The following is a 23,507-nucleotide window of genomic DNA, read 5'->3' on the forward strand; positions in this document are numbered from 1 at the left end:
TATAAGTCCAGCTCGGAATCATCCTTACGCGTTGCAGGGTGCGATCAGTCCTCTGCTGTTAGATCACAGTCCTGTTTCCTAACTCATTTTCTATGGGGTGCCTCATGCTGGGCACCTGCGTGTCTTTCTTTTTCCGTGGCAAAATCCCATTCCATAGTCAAAAGTTTATATGAAAGAGTTTGTTGAATAATCGAGGGAAGAGAGGGCGGAGTGGGGCCAGATCTTCGAACACACCAAGAGACCAAGGGAGCAAAGGACAAACGAGCAGGCAAGCCCAACAGTCGGACTCAAAAAGGGGACGGGGACTTCAGGCACGAGTGGGTCAGCAAGTCGAGGGCTTCAAGGTAGCCCTTCATTCTTTCATCTGCCGAGTTTGAAAGTTATGCCTCGTCCCGCGTCTCGTTGCTCTGCGGCTCCACCTTTGGTCGTCACACGTGCTCCATGATCTGTGGCCAGGCTGTGCGTTACGTCCAGCTCCTCTCCTCCGGTGATTATATCTTTGAATGGGTAGAAAACAAGTTTTAGAAAAACTGGCAGGAGAAGACATTTATACATCTCAATTCCGTCCCCAATCCTATGTAGGTGGGGGATAAGTTCATCGGTCACAGTCAGAAGTCGTCACTTATGGAGTCTGTAGAACGGCATTGCTTATTGAATTCATAGACCTGCTTAGCGTTCATTCGCGACATATGATGAGAAGTTGGACTTTTATACACAGTGTATTACATCAAATTCAAAATCGAGTCCTTATGTAGAGACTCGTCCTTCCCTTTAACCCAAGTATCGACCATCTTACATCTCCCTTCGGGGTCGGCTAACTCTTGTAAGTGGGGCGTTATCGTCATGAAGAAGGGGGAGGGGGTGAACGTAAAACATGCTCTTCTTGGGGAGTGAACGTTAATCAAGGTCATCAATTTCGCTTTCGAGGGTAGATGACATGAAGCTGGGGTTAATCGGGGGAAACGGGGACGCTTTGGACAGGGAGCTGGGGTCGATCGGGAGAAGTGGGGTACTCTGGACATCCACCCTTTAGTGCAGAGGAGCGAAGTAATCTGTGCATTGGGAATTGCATTTTTAGCGAACTGAGAAACAGGAGGCCATTGACGTTATAGTCCCCCTATAAAGGCCAGATTAGGGGACGTTAGTAGTCTGACCCGTCCTTTCTTTCATGACCAACTCGGGTTCTATTGTTTTGCAGAAAGGAGAGGTAGTAATATGGCAAGTTACAGTCGTTTTAGTTCCTGTCAATTTTTCCAAACACCTTTGTGCTCGAGGAAACCCAATTAGGTGTTGTGCCGGGAGGGGCACAACGTTACCATTACAAGAAAAGAGGGAACAGGGGGGTTTTTAGAGAGCGAGAGAGAGAGAGAGAGAGAGAGAGAGAGCGAGAGAGAGAGAGAGAGAGAGAGAGAGAGAGGGAGAGAGAGAGAGAGAGTGAGGGAGAGAGAGAGAGAGATCGCACTCTAAATGGTCCATTCTGTACACGCATGGCATGGAGCGAGAGAGAGAGACGTGTACAATAATGGGCCATCCAGTGCACACAGAACAACAGGGATTAAGTACTACGGAAATACAGACAGAGGGATGACGTAGATCCATGCATCATGTATACACAAACTCAGGCGGAGAAGACAGTACATGTATTATGTACGAAAATCCAAGACAAAACATAAAACAGTTATTGGCCAAAATGATCCCTTTCTGTATGCTGTGCATTCTTAGCATCCTAAGCTCTTTTTACCTTTTTCTTCTCTTTTAACCGTCGGCTGCCCTTACTGGTGGCTTTGATTGTACAAACTTATGCCTTTGGCAATTGGTCAGGAACTAACCTGGTCGGGCTAATGCTCACGGTGGTATTTTCGAGTCATTTTAGCAAACGGTGTTTCCAGGCTGAGACAATAGTCGGTGTCAGTTGGAGAATAATGGGGCAGCTTTGGGTTACATGTCTATGAGGATGCGAAAAAGGAGGTAGTAGGTCTTTAAGTGTCGGCAATATCCCTAGTCCTCCCGTCGGAGGGTACTTGTGTAATCCTTACCTCGGAATTTTCCTTAAACTTTCCCTATTTAGTTAAGTGTGGAGGGTTTAATCATGTGCGCACATTAGTTTAGATTGTATTATTCGGAGTGCATGGGCACCATAATCGAACGCCTTTTTCCCGTCTCTTCGTCCGTTAGATCACCATTTTCTTTTTCTCTTATTTTTAACCGATGTTCCAAAGTGACCTGCAGAAAAGAGGGAAAAAGAAGGGGGCAGGGGCAGCATTTAAGAATACATCAGTGCGCAAAAACCCGAAAAGGCTTTTACTTACTACATACGCGGTCTATCTCCCCGGAACGCAGTTCTTGCCAATTCGGCATTTAAGCCCAGATGAACCTTTTAGTGTGCGAGAGATGATTATCGGAAGCCGGTGGATAGCATAGGTCACCCAAGTGTGGTATTACGGATCGTATGTAGGGAGGCCAGATGGCACTCCTTTGGAGCGACTTAGGGGCATTTTAGCACAATTTTTCTGATACAGGTAGCATATAAAGTATAGACTGAATTCCAGGGTCTTTTTAGCGGTTGCTTTAGGCCGTACACAGATGTGCAAAGTACATACAACAAAAACCTGTTCCATTCATTTTTGCAGTATCTCTGCGTACTATACCTTTTAATCCTTAAACAGTGGTCATTTATTCGAAACTTACTAATTCACACGTGACAACTACGTTTGCTTTTTCCAGAAAATCTTTAATAAGAATGTCGGTGCATAAATATGGGCTTACAACCCCGTGGGCCGGCCACGGAGCAGGCTGGAACTGTTATATGTGGGGATACTTATTAGCGGAAAACTTTAATGGAGTCGGTGGTCGTTTATTTCATAATCTAAAAGTGCGACAAGTGCAACAAAATCATGTCGAGACTTCAGTGTGAGCGAGTGTCATGAGTGTTGGGCTTCCAACTTTCAATAATCATGATGCGCCAAACTTAACAATTCATTGTCCGAATGTTCAATTAATACCCATCTGATGTCAATTTACCGTCTGAACACATAATCAGTACCCACCCAATATCAATTCATTGTCCGAACATATAGCCAGTACCCATCCCATATCAATTCATTTCCCGAACTGACAGTACACATCCTGAATCAATTAATTGTCCGAACATATAATTAGTACACATCCTATATCAATTCGTGTGGTTAAAAAAACCCTTCATACATATCTCATGACACCAGGGCTGAACAATCTGGGTACAACAAGGAGTTGAAAGTTTCATTTACATCGGCGCCATTTTGAGTGCGGTCAGGCAGAACCAGGCATAGTCTAAATTTCTAATAACTCGTGGTTGGCCCAGAGCTTCTTTTGGCAGTCCAAAAGTTCCGTTAAAGGGCAAAAGAAAGGATCGGTGGTCTGAACCATCAATCAAAAGGGGAGGGAGGCAACAATGTTCCTACCGGGTCATACTGTGCTTTCACCGGAACTGATCCGAACTGTAGTCTGCAGGATTCTAGTCATTCAAACTGAGGCTGGCGACAGCATGGAGGCGCCGACGTCCTGCGGCTACGTTTCCATCGTTCCGTGGGCAATCATGGCAGTCATTCCCCATCGGGGGTATCTGCGGGGGTCGGGGACTCCCGCGGCTCCTCTAGAATCTTCAAGGTCATGGAGAACTATGATGGTGGAGTCAACAAGTGACCGGGCCATTCCTTCATGCTGGGCCCGCTCTTGCCAGGTCGATCGCCATTTTGAGAGTTCGGCAGCTACCGGCGATCGCGGGGTCAAATGAGCGGACGGGCTCCAACCTGCCGGGCGAGGTGTTGCAGCATCGCCACAGTGGAAGAACCCTTTTCCGGGCGCCTGGAGCGCTGAGGGTGCAGCTGGGAAGCCTCCACCTGGGGAGGCGGGAGAGACTTGTTCGCACCGTCTCTCCCTCCCAGTGCACCCCACGGCGTCTCGCTTGACATCCGCTATGGCCGGACCAGGCGATGAGGACGAGGGGGGGGGTCGGAGGCATGTGCAAGACATCTCCCCCCCCAGGGTTGTCGCAGCCATTATTGAAGAAAGAAGTGGCGCCTGGCATGTTTTCGGGCCGGGCCTCCGGTGGATGGCGGCCGGACGCTCTTCGCCCTGGCCCCAGGAACGGGTTCCTTGGTTCATCCGGTGGGGTAAGCCTTGGCGTGTGACGCCTCTCCTGGGCCTTTCGTGCAGTGGCCTCTCCACTCCCAGGCCCTCCATGGATGCTGGTCCAGACTGGGAGAGAGAGGGGAGGGTCGAGGACATAGACATTCCCCCCCCTGCAACTCTCCAGGGTTGTCGTAGCAGTCCCCTTGGCCGGGTCCCTTCAGCCTCGGCCTCTCCTCCGGCTACACCCTATGTGATGATCTCCGGCCGACGGTTGGCAGCAGGACCCGCCCTATATGTGTTGCTTCCGGCTGGGCGTAGCCGCAAACCTGTTGCACTTTGGAAGTTTCCAGAATGGGGCGGATGTCTGTTGCTTTGTATCTTTCTCAGGTTGCCGTTATTGGGCGTGGCAGGCGGTGGGACAGACATGTTTGGGGCAGTGAGGGGCGATGAAGCCTCGTTGCCTTGTGGCCGTTGTAATGTCACGCTTGGTTTCTCTTACTGTTTTCAGGTTTCTTATTACGGCTTATTTCTAACGTTTCTTGTTTCTAGGACAATAATAGGTTTTATCATTAAGTATTGTTATCGTTTCCTTGTTCGTTATTTAATAAAAAGTTCATCAGTGGCCTACTGATTTCGTTTTCCTATTCCTTTCTTTCCAGGTTGTTTCATGCTAAAGTTTCTATTAACAGGATACAGTGATCACTTCGTTATTATTACATATGTCCTTTTCACTAGGGGTGCTCTCTGGTCGGGCCAGATGACCTACCTCTAGTAAATGGTCCGGGTGAAACTGGCGTCTCAATCAATGGGGAGTAGATAGGCATGACAGATTACAACGGGGGACAAATGTCCGCATTACCTACCCTTCACTACTTGCAAAGATTTTCCTACGTTTATTTGCAAACAGGGAATACCTCCAAAAAGAACCAATTCCCCAACAGTCAATGTTCGGGCAAACAATCAATCAATGAGGAACGAAATAGGCACGACGTATTAAAGGTTTGCGTTACCTACCCTTCACTATCTGCAAAGGGAGAGAGAATATTCCTATTCTTCCCCGTTTGCAGGCAGAGAAGATCCTTAAGAGAACCAACTTCGAACAATTCAATGCTCGATTCAAACAATCAATCAATGGGGAGAAAAATAGGTATGACGGATTACAATGGGGACAAAAGTCTGCATTACCTATCCTTCACTATCTGCAAAGACTAAACAGAGTATGGCGACTCTGTGCTTGTTTGCAAATAGAGAATCTCTCAGAGACAATCAATAAGTAATACTAGTATTTTCAAACAATCAATCAATTTTGCAATTTGTCGTGCGTCACGACCTTACCCGGACCGGACCATGTGGACAGTTCTTCGCCTTCCTTTTTCCAGCGCCCGATCGTTCTCTTTCTCCATGTTTTTACCGCAGCATTCCTGTGGGATTCCAGTCAGGACAATAGGTCATTTGAGAGAGGTCCGTTCGGAATCGGTGAAGTTCATTCAATCGGCAGCCGGACGAGGGCCCTCTCAAGGCAGGTATACTCCAATCATTTAGATGTTCACCTCATCGTCTGGACCTCTCTTACCGGACCTTATGTCGCTGATGGACCCCGCGTTGGGACGCCAATTGTAGAAAAGTCAGCCCACATCGCACCCGATGCCCAGGCTGCTGGTGCAGGGCGACTCTTAGTTCCTATCTTGAATAATTACCAAATGAAGAGACGGGCACTGGAAGCAGGAAGACAAAGGAAAAAGGTTTGTTTCTCATGAGGAGAGCATGTCATTTGGGACACTCGCATAGTGTCTTCGGGAGGTGCTCTAACAAGTTTCTCTGAGGCTTCGTCTTTTATACACAGGTTTATGGCACACATATCCTTCATTACAATCAAGACATTGTGAAGGGTGAAGATATTCCAACACGTGGCTACAGTAGGGGCCCTTATCCTCCATACAATAGGAGGGGGCTGTTACGCAGCTGAGTGTTCTGCTGATTCCTTTGGAATGTGTGCGCCTGATCGAATCTCAGGGGGTGGGGTGGTCATGATCAATAGTGGCTACTTTCAAGAGAGGCGAGTGCATACAGTAGTTGGCAATAAACTGTATCCTCAGGCTAAGGGATGACCAGCGGTCCATGTGGACAATTAGGTTCAGAGGAAGAGGTCATCAAAAGGAGGGGTATTCATGGAGGGAAAGGAGGTGTTGGTCAGGCGCGGGGTGTGATTCTCAGAGGCAGAGTTATAGGGGAGGGCTCATAACTTGTGCATGTGAGAGCGGGGGGGGCGGTCAGGGTGCATGGGGGAAGCTTGCAGGGTCAGGGAAGGGGCGCTGGTGGTCGATCGCAAGCTGAGAGACCATGGTACCTAAAATGGCTGTCGTGTACGTGTGTGCATGGGTCTATGCTAGCGGGATAACACAGTCAGTGTTTTAGCGATATCCGTTCTGCTTACAACAAGGGGTACTGTGAACACAAATGAACGCCGCTTATGTACATACACATTGCTATTTTCAACAGTGGGGGCGTCTGCTGGTTCTTCAAGCAAATGCTCCACCACCCCATTCACGTATAACGAGAAAAGGGTGGGTGCTAGAACGCAGCCCTGCCGGACACCCCTCTCTACCCGGATCTTATCAGTCTTCTCCCCATTCAAACCCCATCTAACCTGGGCATAGTTGGCATTATGCAATTTCATAAGGAGGTTCAAGATGTAAGGGGGCATCCCAAGACCATACAACACCCTCCAGAGTTCCTCCCTAGGAACTAGGTCAAAGGCAGTCTTCAGGTCTATAAAGGCCAAATAAAGACTGCCTTTGCCCAGCACCACCACCTTCCAATATAGTAACAGGAGTCTGAAGACTTGTTCAATTGTACCTGTGCCTGAGCGAAACCCAGCCTGCATCTCGGACAAAATGTGGTTGTCATCCACCCAAGAAAGAATCCTCCCCAGAATTGCTTTTCCCGCCACCTTCTGGGTCGAATCTATAAGGCTTATAGGCCTATAGTTTCCTGGTATATCCCGATTACCCTTTTTAAAAATTGGGACTACCTCTGCCCCTTTCCAGGACTCTGGGACAGGTCCTCCCTCAATAATGGCATTTAAAAGAGCAGAGACCAACACCCCCCAATCACCTGGATAGGCACGAAGAAGGTCCCCTGGTAACCCATCCGGGCCAGCTGCTTTTAGTGGAGTGAGAGTTTTAATTAGGTTCGTGACCTCACGTGCGGAAAAAAGGTCCATATCTCTATCCAGAGAATAGGGGGGGAAGGATAAAGTGATCATTAAGTGTGCCTTCAATGGCACAATAGAGAGCCAAAAAGTGGTCAAACCACGCCTTGGCAGTAATAGTACAAGTCCTCAAGGTGTCATCGGGACTATTCCTACTACCCACCAAGTCCCAAAATCTTTTGGCATCTCTACCTCGACTGGTAGTCAAGAGATCCTGCCAAAAGTTATCATCCCATTCTTCCTTAGCTATTTTTTGACAGTGTGAGTATAACCTTCTGGCCTCTCTGATCCTAATTTGGGATTTAGATTTAACTGCGTCAACGAGCAGGGTCTTCGCCTCTCTGCACGTACGGTTAAACCAGCCTTGTCTAGCCCGGGAACCTGGTCTCTTGCCATTGGTGCTACCTGGAACAATAAAAAGATCGCTAAGAGCCAGGGTTAAGTTACAAAATCTGGCAGACACATCCACCAACCCACCCCCCAGAGGGTCGAGGTTTTCTAGGGCTGCAGCTAAAAGCTGCGATATGGAAGACATTTTCTCCGCTGAGAGCGACAACTTGGCCCACTTTAGCCGTCGACCGCAATTTGAAACTACCGACATGTCCGGGACAGGAGAACAAAAAGTTCTGCTACCTAAACCGTCTAAGCATCTATGGGTCAGGGTAAGCGAAAGAAGATTATGGTCACTTTCTACAGAGGGTATGATAACCATATCCTTAACCGTGCTCCATAGATGGGTATCAAGAAGAAAATAATCAATTCTAGATGTATGCGCGGGCCTATTGTATGTGTGGGCTCCCTTTTTATCAGAACTAGTCCTACCATTAAGTGCCCTCAGGTCAAACTGGATTGTTATAGAATTAACCTGGAACACCACTTCCGTCCATTTTTTGATTGGACTAAGCTCTAGAGCGGGTATACCCCACCTATTATCGTCAACCTCTTGATCCTGTAAAACTTCAGGGCCAAGGGGCTCAAAGGTGCAGTTGAAGTCGCCCGCAACCAAGGTGCGGTGCTTATGTGGAGAAGATCGAAGCAGGGCCTCCAGGCGAGCTATAGTGGGGGATTCTCTGCCCCCCTTCATACCTCGAGCGTAGATATTGAAAATATTTAGAATAACCTGGCCCTTTGGATTTTTCAATGTGATATTGAGGAGGTCCGGACACTGGGTATCATGCTCCTCCACCCTACAATTAAGTGCAGTGGCTACCCAAACAAGGAGGCCTCCCGAGGGACGGCCCCTACTGTAGTGTAGTTCCTATCTTCCCAATAGGCTCTGCGCATTGGAATAATACCTACAGCAGTAAAGGCCTAGGCCAGACGTTAACTAGGTCTACTACTGTCGATACTAGACTTAATTTTTGGGTTTGCCAGCGTAGCTCAGAGTTCGCTAGAAACTTTCTCGAATGTTCAGGAAAGAATTAACTCCCCTGATTAGACAAGAAGGGATTTAGTTTCTGACAACCATAGAACATGACAACTTTGCTCTCCCCTAATCAAGAGTGTATCTCCAGAGTCGTGTGAGCACAAGGCAATTATTTTACTCAGTCAGTACGTGCATTCTTAGTCTCATCAGATTGTAGAGAAAAGGAAGAGACGGGCGTGTTCAATAAAAAGGTGTTATTTATTGATCAGTCTCTTTTCTCGTACAAGAGAAATGGATCGATATTATTGCAATACTTATAGTTAAGTAAAGTGCATACATTAAAAGCAATAGTATAAAATAATACTGTAAAAACATTGATATGGTTTCTGAGCCATATGATGTTTAAAATGATTAAAATATATTTACATACACATTTGACTAAACGTACTCAACTGGTGTTTCTAAATACGCCTACCCCGTGTACCTGACCTAAGTCTAATGCGTGGGCGGGAATAGAAAGTTACAGTTTAAGTTAAGTTTGTTTTTGCCAAGTGAATAACTAAAGAATTCTCTGTGAGGGGTTATTCAGTTCTGTACCTGGAAGTTAGGATGAATGAGGAATGGTATCTCTTTCTCTGCTCTCGATATTCCAGGCTGCCTGCGAGGGCTGCCCGAAAGCGCCGGTGCTGGGTCTCTCGGCAGGAGATAGCAGCGCGTCTCTCAGCGCGTCAGGAAGGCGGGGCTGCTGCCAGCGGGGTCTGCTCTGCTTCTGGGCTTCGGCAAGTATGGCTGCTCCGTCTCGTCACCACGCGTGTGTTTGCATAGGGCAAGATCGGCAATATTTATACCTTAAAGGTGCCGAGATTGACGTAAGGATGGACATAGATACGTCAATAAAGATGTCATACGACTTGCTCGTTAGCACATTCTTTTACTGAAGTTCTCTGTGAAATCAAAACAATGGCCGCACGGATTTTCCAGGTTGTCATAGGTTTGATTTGTTATGAGAACGTCGTATGCCTTATCAGGGGCTGGAGGAATGTCGCTTGTCTAATTAGATCTCAAGCGTTATGACCTAATCAGATAACACGTTCCTGTGCCGTAGTGTGACTGCGTCAGATAACGGTATCTGCATCATGGGGGCTTTTCTTGCCTCATGGGCTGACTGTTAGTTAACTTGATAGTTAGTTTAACCAGAATAGGGTCAGGAATAGGGGGATCGATTCAGAACCTATAGGAATACAGGACACCCACTCCACGCTAACTATGGTCATATTTACTAATCTATGCATAGTATAACATAGTACAACATACTATAGAGTATAGTGTATACCTCACCACCCCAAAATACATAAATGCATTTTGAAATTTTCAAATATACTGAAAAATTGCAGTCATATATATTGTATGCACTTAAGCTATGAATTAAACGCTAAAGTAAACACGCATTTGTAGACATTATTGCTCATTTGGTATATGAGAAATACACATGAAATGGCTCTTAATATGGCTATACAGAAAGAAAGTTCGAGACCATTTCATCACATAATAAAATATTTGTGAACATACCAGCGGGCAACTAAAGTTTATAAAGTATCTAAAAATAGAAATCTTAGTTCTCTAGGAATAGTTTCTTACTTTAAGCAGAAGATAAGTGTCCCGAAAATTTTGTAAAAAATAATTTGGGGCTGCTAAAAAATTGTTGTCCGTGAACTGGTGGGAAAAATTGTTCATGTGACTTTATTTTTAAAGTTGAAGGCCGAATTCAGGGAACGCCGTGTGCGAGCTTGCTCAAAAGTCTCTATTTCTGTTCTGGAGAGAACATCATATCATTAAGGCTTTCGAAAAAACTGTCAACAGCTTCATGGGAAAGTTCCACTAAGTCGGAAATAGGTGTAACCATGCATTCGTGCGCATGATTGCCTCCATTGACATTCTGATTCGCATTGCTGACAGAAGGTCGTACCTGATCGATGCTGCTTTCATCTTGAACTTCACTACTCTTCAATCGTAGTGGTGAAGATTCCACGAATGCCGTCATCAGGATTGGCAGCCTTTGAGGGCAGCACAAAGCGTGAACCTTGGTAGGAACCAACAATGTATCTGCATCCACTGGCACATCCGATTGTAGCGTCAAAGAACGTCCACAGCACTTGACCTTCGCAGTCGTAGTGACTAGATAAGGAGTCCCGGGCATAAGACTACAACATTTGCGGTCTACAATAAGAATGTAACTCCCATTATAGAGTCTTTGAAAGAATGGTTCTATTTCAGTTGCAGGTGCGCCTTGCTGGTGACATGAAAGGTTGTATGAATTCCCTTCACAGGCTCCATGCAAACTAATTCCGTTACACAGAAGCGTGCCGCTTAGTGACATGGCACAATTGTTGCCACTAAGAAACACTTTGTCCTTTATTACTGACACATGCATGTGAATAGGGCAGGTTCCAAGTTGTTTTAAGGTACCCCTTCCCCAATTTCTCGTACATGCCAGCCTGTATATATTTTTGGCAGTATTGAAACCTGAAGGTTGAGATTGGAATATTTATGATTCCGTGGATTATCCATTCACTGACAGGTCGTTCTGACATTGTCATTGGTAATCTTTCTAGTTTTTCAATGCTCAAGATTGTATAATCAGCACCCTTTTGCGCCATACCGATTTGTCTATCAGTAAGGTTAAAGATTTGGAATACTGACGTTGTGTTGATTAAACGCCAAGGCACATAGCCTGAACGCAGATTTTGTAACGTCCAGCCAAGCTGTACAATAGAACGCAATTGTGACTGGCCATGTTGTAATAACAGTAAGTCTTGCGATAATATATCGATTGCTGAAGACACAATGCTGTCCAATGAAAAAATTCTGGAGGACAGAGTCATTAACCCATTGTCCACTACAGAAAGTGATTTTTCCAAATTAATACGGTCAATTTCCCGTATTCTCTCTGCTGTTTCAATATGATTAATCTTCCAGGCCTCATTGTATGCTGCATATACAGAGGCTGCTATGAAACGCTTTTGACGCTGTTTGCGTGGTCCCATTATGAAATCACGCAAGTCAGCACCATCAGTAAGTAAAGTTAGGTGTTGCTTAATTTCAGGCAGTGTGGAAGTTTGTAGCCACTGAAGGCATAATTTGCCCACACTGTAGGTTGTTATTATCCCTGGGTGATGTCTTTGGGGATATCTAGGGTCTGGCCTGGTCATTTTGAACCCCTGTGTTTTATTCAGGAATTGGTCTTGACAGTTATTTGTATCTGTGGGCCAGATTAACCATTGTTTCCAATCAGGATGTGTTCTGTTTTAATATATGGTTTACGTCTATCTCTTCATCCGTATCAGAGCTATTGCTAAACATTGTTGGCTTTGGAATAGACGGTTTATTTAAATCTTTGATTTTGGCTAGGCCAAGACAGGTGGTTTGTTGAACAGTGTCATTTAAAAATATCATTTGTTCTGGGATCATGCAAGCTCTAAACAAAGCTTCTAAACCCTGTACTTGCCATTCTTTTGTACCCCAAACACTTTTCAAATCAACATTTTTGTCCCAATAATCAAATCCAAAAGTATTCATTTCTTCGAAGAATGAATCTGAATATATCAACTTTGTGTTGGTTATCATGGTTTTCATCCCGGTCTTGTTTGACAATTTAAAATAGAATGTTTCAGCATTACTTGTGTTAAAACCTGAAAAATATGAATATTTGTCGTAAACGGTTTTTGAGCTCCCTTTTGGAGGTGTTGCACAATGTTCCCATTGATTATAATTTAAAACATTTCTAGGTTGTGCAGATTTATGTAAAAAATGGTTACCATAGTGGTTATAGCAATACATACTATCATAATTTGTAGAACCTTGCAAATAATCATGTTTTGTAAATTTAGCAGACATTACTAAGTCAGACATCATGTTATTAATGCTTTCGAAGTCCCAATCATCAGCAAATGAGTTTGGTTTTGCAAAGTCACTCAAGGAGATCTTGATTTGGTGTGGATATTTCAGGATCTCGACCGGACCATAAATTTCATAGTCAGTGTTGTCCCAGGCTACCCCACCAGGTATAGGATTGGCTGTGAAGTTGGCTGAAGAAAGTTCTCTTTTCTCGACGTGTGAAGATGTGTGTGGTTTGAGGACCAAGTTGATGTTCTGACTTGCTGTGTCCATTTTAGCATATTTTCCCTCAATGAAGCGTCCCAAAGTTAATACCATGATGAGCCAAAGTATGAGGATAAATGCACCAAAACCCACCCAAAATTCAATCCATGGAGAAATCAGATATGTTTCTTTCAGTTGGTTCAAAAGTTCCTTAGCTTTGTCTTTAAAGGATTTTGATGATGGCTGTGTCTTTGATTCACTGAGGCTTTCAGAGGAATCATCGAAGTTGATGAAGTAGCCGGATGCAGTTCTGTCAATTGTTCCAATTGCTTCAGTATTTTTGTTTCTTGAATTGTCACCTGGTACTTCATTATAGATTGGTGTGTCTCTGCTAAATGTTTTTATTTGGGTTTTCAGAGGTCTGAGTTCTATTGCATTGTTGCATAGTCCTTGTTGTTCTTCTGTAGGCGTTTCGAATGTGATGAGCCTCTTTGTTAGGACCTCTGTACTGGTAGCAAACCTTGGTGTTCTGCTACTTATTGGGAGTCCACTTGGCCTACTGTTTGTTATCGGCCACATGTTGTGGTTTTACCAGGTCGATGGATACAACTCGGTTCTCCTTTTTACCAGCAAGTGGCGGTAGTACAACTGATCTTGTCCCGTTGACAGACAAGACAGGAACTGCTTTTCTGTAAGAAGGCCCAAATTCCTTCTTTACCGCGATCTTCTCCCTGACTAGATCCCCGACTTTTGGAATCCAGACAGGTCTTGCTGGGACAGGTGGTGATTCTTCAGTGGTTGTTGGCTGTTGTTTCAACTGTATGTTGCTCAGGTCTTTTCTTGTTTTGTTTAAGTCCTGCAAAATAGCCAAACGGTCTTTGACATCAAAGCTTTTTTCTTTAACCACTGAAGTCTGACTGTCGAGGTCAGAGATAATCATTCTAGTTCCAAATAATAATTCGTACGGACTGAATCCCTTCAGAGAATTTCTTGGCAAGTTATTTAGACTACGTTGGACACTTATTAGATGTTTGACCCACCCAGCTCCCGAACCTAATATCCTTTCCATTATAGATTGCTTTCTGCCTTGGTTTTTTCTTTACACCATCCCGTACCCTCAGGAAGGAAGTGAGAAGATTCCCGCTGGGCTGTGCTCATTTGGCCATGTTTCCCCCCCAGCCGGAGGGCTTGAGTGAAAACAATGGTCGAACGTAGCATGCTCTTAGCGTATATGCCATTTAGACTCGCAAATCTTTGTATAACAGTCCGGACGTCAGCCGAGTGCTGAGGATCGACATTATAAGTGGAAACTAGCCTGTATATGTTAATCGTAAGCCCTGCTTTTTATTGGTCATATTATCTGCCTTGATACGACTAGGTATTAAACTGTTTCTCTCCCCACTGCGATCTCTGTTGCAGTTTGGGCAGTTTTTTACAAACATGGTGTGATGCAGGCTCATGCCTGGCCACCAGTACCGTGATTGTAATTCTTCCAGAGAATCTTTCAGTCTGAGGTGTCCAAGACCCTCACCCATGTGTGCGTCTGCGATTAACAAGCTTCTCCTGTCCATGTTTGGAATCACTCTATCCCCCACTCCAGGGATTCGAGCAAAAGGGACGGAGTTTGCATCGATTATGTATGTATAATTGAGTGGATAGTTGATCGGTAACGCTGAGCAGTCGCCTCTTGATGACGTTTTCACTGCCAGCACCGTTTCACCGTCAATGTTTTTTAATGTACGCTTTTTTCGAACTACGGGAGCAGATTTAGTGGCTGCCGCTGTGGCTGTTTCAGCCAATGAATTCCCTACAACGTGAACGCCATCACGCTGATGACTCAGTGAGTGTGTCACGTGAGTCCTTGGTAGTTCTTTTTGTAAAAGAGCTATTTGTTCCCAGAGCAATTTCTGCTTTATTGGTGCATCTGTGTCATCTTTGTAACCGTTCTGAATCCATGTCTGCAAATCCTTGTTATATGATTTGACGCAGTAATATGAATCTGACACTATAAGTGTCGGGAATTCGCGATCCGCATTATCTAGCGCCAATTTCAATGCTATTATTTCAGTTTGTTGTTCTGAATTAGTTTCTACTGAGTGTGTTTTTGTTAATAGAGGTTTTAGTTTACCTCCGCGCCACACTTCTTTTGTAATCTCACATGTGGGGTTGTATGCTTGTTCTCCCCAAACGGAGGGTTGAGCATGTCCGTCTGTATAGATTACACAGGCATAATGTCGTAGAGGCAGAATGTCGATTGGCAGAGGATACGTCTTTTCATTCTAGATTTTTTAATTCTTTTAGTTCTTAAAAAATTGTCAACCAGGCTATACTTGATAATTCATATCCTAAGAACAGGACTGTCAGATGGGCAATTCTGGATTTTTTAAAGTTGAATTTGTAACCCTCTGCTGCGAACCCAATTATTATGGTGTTCACTCTTTTCAAGTGAGTCTTCAAGTCATCATCTGTTAAGTAAATGTCATCGACATAAGATAATGCTTCATCATCATATAGTTGTAGTAATTCTGTTACTCTCGCTGAGAATACCCCCGGGCTGTTCTTGTACCCCTGGGCTAACCGACAGAATTGCTTTTGAGTGCCATTTACTGAGAATGCAGTTAAATATCTGCTCTCTGGTGCTATGTTTTGACAAAAGAATCCATTGGAGATGTCCAAGGTTGTTTTGTATTTTTTGCGCACTATGTTATTCATTAGTGCAGCACTGTGTGAGTTTTGCACTGCAAATGTTTTGCAACATGTGTTAAGGTGTCGGTAATCCCAAACTAGACGATATGAATTGTCTGGTTTGGAGACCGGAAACAAAGGATTGTTCATTTGTGAGGTGCAAGTTTCAATCACCCCCTGGTATTCTAGCTGATCTAGTATTTCATTTACCTGTTTTTTAGCTTCTTGCTTAATTGGGTACTGCCTTTGTGCAGTAGGTTTTGATTTTAACTGGATTTTGTGAGGAGGAGAATCCTCATCCCATCCTACATGATTTTTATATAAAGCAGGTGCTAAGGCCACTGCCCACTTTCTAGCAAGTGTGTATTTTTTATGAATCGGGATTTGATTCGAGAAGGCAGGCATAATTACTTCTTCGCCATGAGGGCACTCCCTGACAAACTCTGGTGGCCAGTCTTTTTCAGCTAGAAGGATGTCATAACCCTTGGAGAGGTTATCCCAAAATAGTCCCCTTATTTTCCTAGTCTTATCTTCCTCTATACGTAATGTTATCTCGTATATCTTGTGGGGTTTGCTAACTCTGGTGTCTGCAGTTTCCACTTGAAGATATTCATTCGTGTCCACTGTCTCCAGATGATTCATAAGGACTTTGCGAGCTATGCTCACTTCTGCTGCGCCGTCTAGCATTGTCTGAGCCCACTCTCCGATTTTCAGTTGTGTCCTCAGTATTCTCGGCATTGTTAACTACCTTGATACTGGCTACCTTCTTTTTTGGAAATTGTAATTTCTTTTTTTGTTGAGCAGGTTCCTTGTCTTTGGACTTGGCGTGCTCTTCTCTTTGTTCTGATCGTCCTCTTCTTTCCGATTTCTGCGAGGAAGTCTGAAAAGATTGAGAGGGACGTGTATCAATGTCTTGATATCTATCAGGTTTTTTAATATTATCCCTATTTCTAAGGTTATATCTTTTCCCAGAGGGGTCACTCTGGGGTGACCTGTGTCTCTGGTTCGGAGATTTCTCCCTTCGCCTAGGAGACCTTCCTCGGGACTGGAATTTCTTTTCTTTTGGATTGGATTGTTTGTTTCCATCCCAGTTCTTTTTTGGTGAATTATTATTAAAAAATATTTTTTCTGGACTTTCAGTCAGTTGCGGTTTTACTGGTATTCCACCTAAACTGTCTCTACCTAGTTCTTCATAGGATTTTTCTATGATTCTGGCAATTTCAGCTGGTTGGTCTGCTATATCTGTCTCTTTTAACCTCTGGCGGATCACCACGTTTGCTGCTTCACCTTTTATATTGGCTAATAATATAGCCGAGACCTGCTTGAAGTCTTTCAGTAATTTCATACCAAGAGTTAAAGCTGGTTCTGGACCGTATTCATCTTGAATTTGTTTTAGCACATCTGGTATTACCGAAATGGATGGAACACCGTGCGTTTTTGTGTAGATTGAAGCAAAGACTGTACCTCAAGTGTCACAGTCCTCTATGTGTGGTGCGATTCCCATTGGGAGACATATAGTCAGAATCCTGTGTTTTTCTAGCGGGGTGGTGTCAGGAAACACCGCCTCTATTTGGGTGATTTTCTGTGCCAACCAGAATGGTATTTGTTCCCGTTTAGCCGGAACTTTACCTAGGCAGGATTGGATGTTCTGTGGTGTGATTTTATTTGTGTTCCCCTGGTGAGGGGTCAGCTGTGGAAGTTTAATCGCTGGCTGAATTGTTGAAGTCCGCATTACATACTGGACTAATTGTCTATGAATTTTTAGTAATTGTTTTAGCTGTATTAACAGCTCTCCAGTAGACATCCCTTCGATGTCTGGGTGTGGTGTGTATCCGGCTAAGACCGGCCACGTTGCTCCTGGTCTACCTAAAGGACCGAGCCTGGTGGTGTGATTATTATGTATTAGGGCGCCATCAAATAAGAGCAAATGCTCTTGGAATTTGAGTGGTACTTCCACCTCCTCGAAAGGAGTGTAAATGTCGGGTGGAACCTCTATTTTGTAATAGTGGAAGTACTTTGTTACAGCATTTGCTGCTGGAAAATGTATCCATGTATAGTATACCTCTGTCTGCCGATATTCGTGTGCCTCAATTACGAATAGGACTGTGCCACCTCTAGGTGTCAGTCCATTTTCTATAAGTTTTAAGGTTATAGATTTCCTTTTGGCGACCGGGATGAGTATTATATCCCCGTCCGCATCTAGTGCTGCAGTATCAGCTGCTGCTATTTCAGCTGCTAATCTAACTGCCTCTCTTTCATCCTCATTGTCAGACATTTTACTGTCAATAAGGTTATTTTGTTTGTTTGCAGATCAGGTTTCTTATGGAACAAAGATTAGATGCACAATATTTTGGAACAGTGTATCCTTCAACGTTGACTAAACCAAGAACCTTACATAGGAGTTCCCTCCTGCGAGGTTTTGGAGGATATTACCTTTCACCCACTCCAGACGTCTTTGGAGTATTTGGGAAAAGGGGTCTGAGTGAGAAAGCACGACTGAGTTACTCTAAATGTCTTACGTTAGTTTTATCGCCCTTTCCAAATGCGTTGGGCGCCATGTAGTGTAGTTCCTATCTTCCCAATAGGCTCTGCGCATTGGAATAATACCTACAGCAGTAAAGGCCTAGGCCAGACGTTAACTAGGTCTACTACTGTCGATACTAGACTTAAGTTTTGGGTTTGCCAGCGTAGCTCAGAGTTCGCTAGAAACTTTCTCGAATGTTCAGGAAAGAATTAACTCCCCTGATTAGACAAGAAGGGATTTAGTTTCTGACAACCATAGAACATGACAACTTTGCTCTCCCCTAATCAAGAGTGTATCTCCAGAGTCGTGTGAGCACAAGGCAATTATTTTACTCAGTCAGTACGTGCATTCTTAGTCTCATCAGATTGTAGAGAAAAGGAAGAGACGGGCGTGTTCAATAAAAAGGTGTTATTTATTGATCAGTCTCTTTTCTCGTACAAGAGAAATGGATCGATATTATTGCAATACTTATAGTTAAGTAAAGTGCATACATTAAAAGCAATAGTATAAAATAATACTGTAAAAACATTGATATGGTTTCTGAGCCATATGATGTTTAAAATGATTAAAATATATTTACATACACATTTGACTAAACGTACTCAACTGGTGTTTCTAAATACGCCTACCCCGTGTACCTGACCTAAGTCTAATGCGTGGGCGGGAATAGAAAGTTACAGTTTAAGTTAAGTTTGTTTTTGCCAAGTGAATAACTAAAGAATTCTCTGTGAGGGGTTATTCAGTTCTGTACCTGGAAGTTAGGATGAATGAGGAATGGTATCTCTTTCTCTGCTCTCGATATTCCAGGCTGCCTGCGAGGGCTGCCCGAAAGCGCCGGTGCTGGGTCTCTCGGCAGGAGATAGCAGCGCGTCTCTCAGCGCGTCAGGAAGGCGGGGCTGCTGCCAGCGGGGTCTGCTCTGCTTCTGGGCTTCGGCAAGTATGGCTGTTCCGTCTCGTCACCACGCGTGTGTTTGCATAGGGCAAGATCGGCAATATTTATACCTTAAAGGTGCCGAGATTGACGTAAGGATGGACATAGATACGTCAATAAAGATGTCATACGACTTGCTCGTTAGCACATTCTTTTACTGAAGTTCTCTGTGAAATCAAAACAATGGCCGCACGGATTTTCCAGGTTGTCATAGGTTTGATTTGTTATGAGAACGTCGTATGCCTTATCAGGGGCTGGAGGAATGTCGCTTGTCTAATTAGATCTCAAGCGTTATGACCTAATCAGATAACACGTTCCTGTGCCGTAGTGTGACTGCGTCAGATAACGGTATCTGCATCATGGGGGCTTTTCTTGCCTCATGGGCTGACTGTTAGTTAACTTGATAGTTAGTTTAACCAGAATAGGGTCAGGAATAGGGGGATCGATTTAGAACCTATAGGAATACATGACACTACCACTCTCAATTTGTACTGCCGGTATATGGTAGGGCGAATATCCCGCCTTATGGGAGGGCTCCCTGCACCAGGTTTCCTGGAACAGGCATATGGAGTATTCCTCCACAAGAGCGTTCCAGTCAGGCAGAGCCAATTTCCTGTCCAGACCGGCCCCATTCCAACTGAGAACCCTAACGAGTGGGTCCGTCACAGCGGGAATGCTACCGGGCTCGACAGTATCCACCAAGTCTGTGTCTCCCCTTGAAACAAACGTACACTGCTAGGCTAAACATGGACTTACAGGACAACTTTCACATAACGCAATCGCAGGTCCAAATGCAATTTTGACTCAGTAGCGTCAAGAAGGCAACGCTGGAAAAAAATCTGATAGTTTCACTGACAATTACTGCAGACAGAAAGAGTGCAAGATAAGACACGCAACAGTTGATTCCGCACTGACATGATGGGGCGGGTCTGATGCGATGATGATGGGGAATAAAAAAACAGGTATGAACCGGATATGTTCTCTTACACAATATTATTTCTCAAGAAATATAGTTTGATAACTAGTTTTAAATGCGTGCATGCTGTTTGCGAGGAATGCAGCTAGAGAAAACAAATTTAAAATACAAAACACGTGTGCAGTGTTATCAAGTGGATTCTTGACGTAAAAACAGTGTTCAGTAAGTGTCAAATACTGACCAAAGAGAAATACTGCAGCTTTCACATAGGACATGCAAAAGAATTTTCAATGTGTATAACGCCATAAAATGTAAACCCTTTATCGCGCTGTGAATATATCACTGCATCATTCCCGACTACGAGTGTCTTCAAGCCCAGACATACTGGCATGATGCCCTCCTCTATGCAGTGTAAAACCATCTCAATTAAACCGAGTGGCAACGGGCGCCGACTAGCAGGAAACGCAGTAGGAGGTGGTGCGATACGGCACGTCGAGTCAACAAAAAAAAAAAGTCTTCGTAGTGGCATTGCGCAGAGGGGGACAGGGGAGAGCATTCCTTTGAAATCTGAAGCTCTCGGCATTGCTGTGGCGGGTCTGATGCGATGATGCGAGGCGGCTCGGGAAGCAAATGGCAAGCGCGTGCACGGGCACATGCACTGTGCGTAATCCGCCTGCCAAAGCCCCTTGATCAGCTTTCCTGATCCACCTCTATATGTCTCGAGCTGCAATGCGCTTGAGCATTGGCAGGTCGAGACCTAAAAAGGCACTTTTTAGAGAGTCCTGAGTATTAGTGAAGGTGGAGTAAATGCAGAGGAATTTTTTGACCAACCCAGATGGACACTTTCACAGAATATGCTTTCCTGCCCCTCATGTAGGAAGCCATCTGAGGATACTCAAGATTCTGGCTGGAAGCTAAAAGATAAATTTAAAAACCCAATGGCAATCTTAAGGAGAATGGCACTGTATGCTAGTGGTGAAAACCTGAATACTGCTTTTTACCTTCAGGTATAAATAATAGAAAAGAGACTATGAACTAACCAGGCTTAATACTGAAAAAGCACTAGAAAAAAGGAATTACCTTTATTCAATCTGCTCAACTAGAAGGAGCACCCGAAGGATTTGGCACAAAAACCTGCAGTTGAAACCTGCTTCTTGTCATTATGCCATATATGGGTACCATCAAGAGTTCTATTTCAGGCTCACTATTGTGGAACCAGGTAGAATTAAGTCTGAAGTCTCAATACCATTGAAGGAGTAAGATGTCCTGCAACAGAAGTGATCCGACCAACGGAACATCCTGGGAAATGAGTTGCAGTTCAGTGCATGATCAATCTCTGTGTGCTCAAATAGCCCAGAGGTGTTCAAAGGCAGGAGTACTCCTTTGCAGGACCATGATGATCTTAGTAGGTGTGAATAGTGTGTTCCATACCACAGGATTCAACTCTTAGGACCATGACCTCTGCTTCTAAGAGGCAAAAAGTTGTTCAGAGAACTGGAATGGGAAGGAGCCCTTTAAATCGGAAGAGAAGAAGCTCAAAACACAAACTGTATCTATTGCAAATTCTTCCATAGCCAGATTCAAGAGGTGGATTCATTTCTCTAAGTGTATGGTGTCCTGTATGTAGTACAGGGTCAATCTTTGACATCAAGAGAAAAGTGTCATAGTACACAGTTTCCCACACAGAAAAGACATTTCCAAAATAAACAGAAACACATAGCACGATCAACCAACCATAGCACGATCAGGCTTGCACTACAATCCAGTCTTCAACAACGAGAGGCAAATGGACATTTAATTCATTTTCACCAGTCAGGATTAAAAACCAAAACACAAATAATTACATTTGCAGAAAAAGGAGGCTGTAAAAAGACAATAACCCCCCACCAAAAACAAGGAGCATCAGAAAACTGTTTTCTGTGCATCCTGCAAATAGGCAGAAAAACAAGAACAGGCAGGACAGTTGGCGATACATGGGTTGGAGAAGGAGCCAATTTGCAAGCAAACAAGGATCTCGCAGAGACTTTTTAAAGTGGTAACCTTTGGAACATTTCATACCACGTCATTAAGTGGAGAGCCAGAACATCAGAGTAATTAGGGGCAGTGTCTCAGGTATCTGGGAGGTCACAAAAGGTTAACCGAAATGTTCCAATGAAGACAAGAGGTGGAACCTGCCACAGTTAAGGTCATTTTACAGAGTCCGTACAATCGGTGAAGTATACTCACAAACTCTGTACTTACAGAAAAAACTACGCTCTCTCCAGAGTAAACTATTACTTTGTCAGACAAAGAGACAAGACTGATCAAACAATGTCTTCCCAGTACTTTGACCAGTGACCCACATATCAGACACAGATCCAGATAGGAGGCAGACCAATCAGCTATAACTATTTTTATGGCTAATGAACAGTTTCCTTCTAAAATGGAACATTTAAAGAGAAGAAGCGGTTAGTGCAGCCCTAAACATGCTGCTACCTTCTCAGAGGAATCCAGCTGCTCTTCCAACTCGCGTGCTTTCTCACTCAACATCTGGAGGCGAGTAGTCTGTACTCGGAGGTGGTTCTGAAAGATAGCTATATGTTGTTGAGATTGGGACAGGTCAAGCTTGTGTTGATTCTTGCTTTTCAGGAATGAATTGGCCTAGATAGAATAAAGTATACATAATTTGCACTATGTAACTGTACAAAAACAAGAACTACAAACTTTCAAGGACAAAGTCCCCTCTCCCCCCAAAAATGGAAAGACATTGATTGCTCTGCTTCCAGTGTCTTGCTTTCAACCCCAACCTCTTTGCCTCAGAAAGGCATACTCCGGAGTGCCACAATGAAACTTTTACGGTAGGTTTAAACACAGAGGACTCAAAGTTTTTTGAAAGTACAGCAATTAGCTCTTGTTTACAATTACTAGATGCATGCATCCAAACTACAATCTATGATTACAATCAGCAAACGCACTACCCTCTGATCGCTGTGACTAGTCACAGCATAAATAAGCCTTAAGCAACAAAAATAATCCTTGTCCTCTTCTATGGTGCTCTAAGTGCCACGAAGCTGCAGCTTCTGTAGTCAAGTCACAGAATATATAACTGGGGCCATGATACTGTTCCAGGGGCTTAGGTACAATACAGGAAATTCGTACCCAGTCCCTTTACCAACCAAGGGCCAGATGTACGACCATTTCATTTAGCGCCTCGCAATTTGCAACACATTGCGAGTCGCGAATTGTGAGGCACTAAATGAAATGTACAACAGCGTGTTTAAACACGGTTTGAGATTCTCAATGGGGTCGCAAATGGCGAGGATGATTAATATTAATGAGCCTCTTGCAATTTTTGAGCCCATTGGGAATATCAGCCCTCCCTGGGACGGTGGCCTGCTGGGCTCAGCAGAACACCATGTCTGGGACTGCTTTTAAATAAAGCAGTTTTTTTTTCAATGCAGCCAGTTTTCATTAAAGGAAAACTGTCTGAATTAAAAAAAAAAATGTTAAATGAAACCTTTTTGTTTCATCTTTTAAGGACAGGCAGTGGTCCAGAGACTGGGTGATTTTTAAAAGTTTAATTAATATATATATATATTATATATATATATATATATATATATGTATCAAGGTGTATTGAAGAATGAGTGGGTGCATGAGTGTCTGAATGGATGACTGAGTTATTAA

General features: G+C 44.0%; 1 protein-coding gene across 6 annotated transcripts in view; it reads right to left on the reverse strand.

Moving 5' to 3' along the window:
* Positions 1-23,507, reverse strand: part of PCNT (pericentrin) — a 1,333,356-nt gene that overhangs the window by 1,160,879 nt on the left and 148,970 nt on the right. For 4 of the 6 annotated variants that reach the window (XM_078681433.1, XM_078681432.1, XM_078681436.1 and 1 more), the window contains one exon: positions 22,317-22,481. The exons of the other annotated variants lie outside the window; for them this stretch is intronic. In XM_078681433.1, the coding sequence (XP_078537559.1) occupies positions 22,317-22,481 (165 nt within the window). The remainder of the gene's footprint in view (positions 1-22,316; positions 22,482-23,507) is intronic. 6 annotated transcript variants of the gene reach the window in all.

The sequence above is a fragment of the Lissotriton helveticus genome, chromosome 3_1 (assembly GCF_964261635.1).
Source record: "Lissotriton helveticus chromosome 3_1, aLisHel1.1, whole genome shotgun sequence".
NCBI lineage: Eukaryota > Metazoa > Chordata > Amphibia > Caudata > Salamandridae > Lissotriton > Lissotriton helveticus.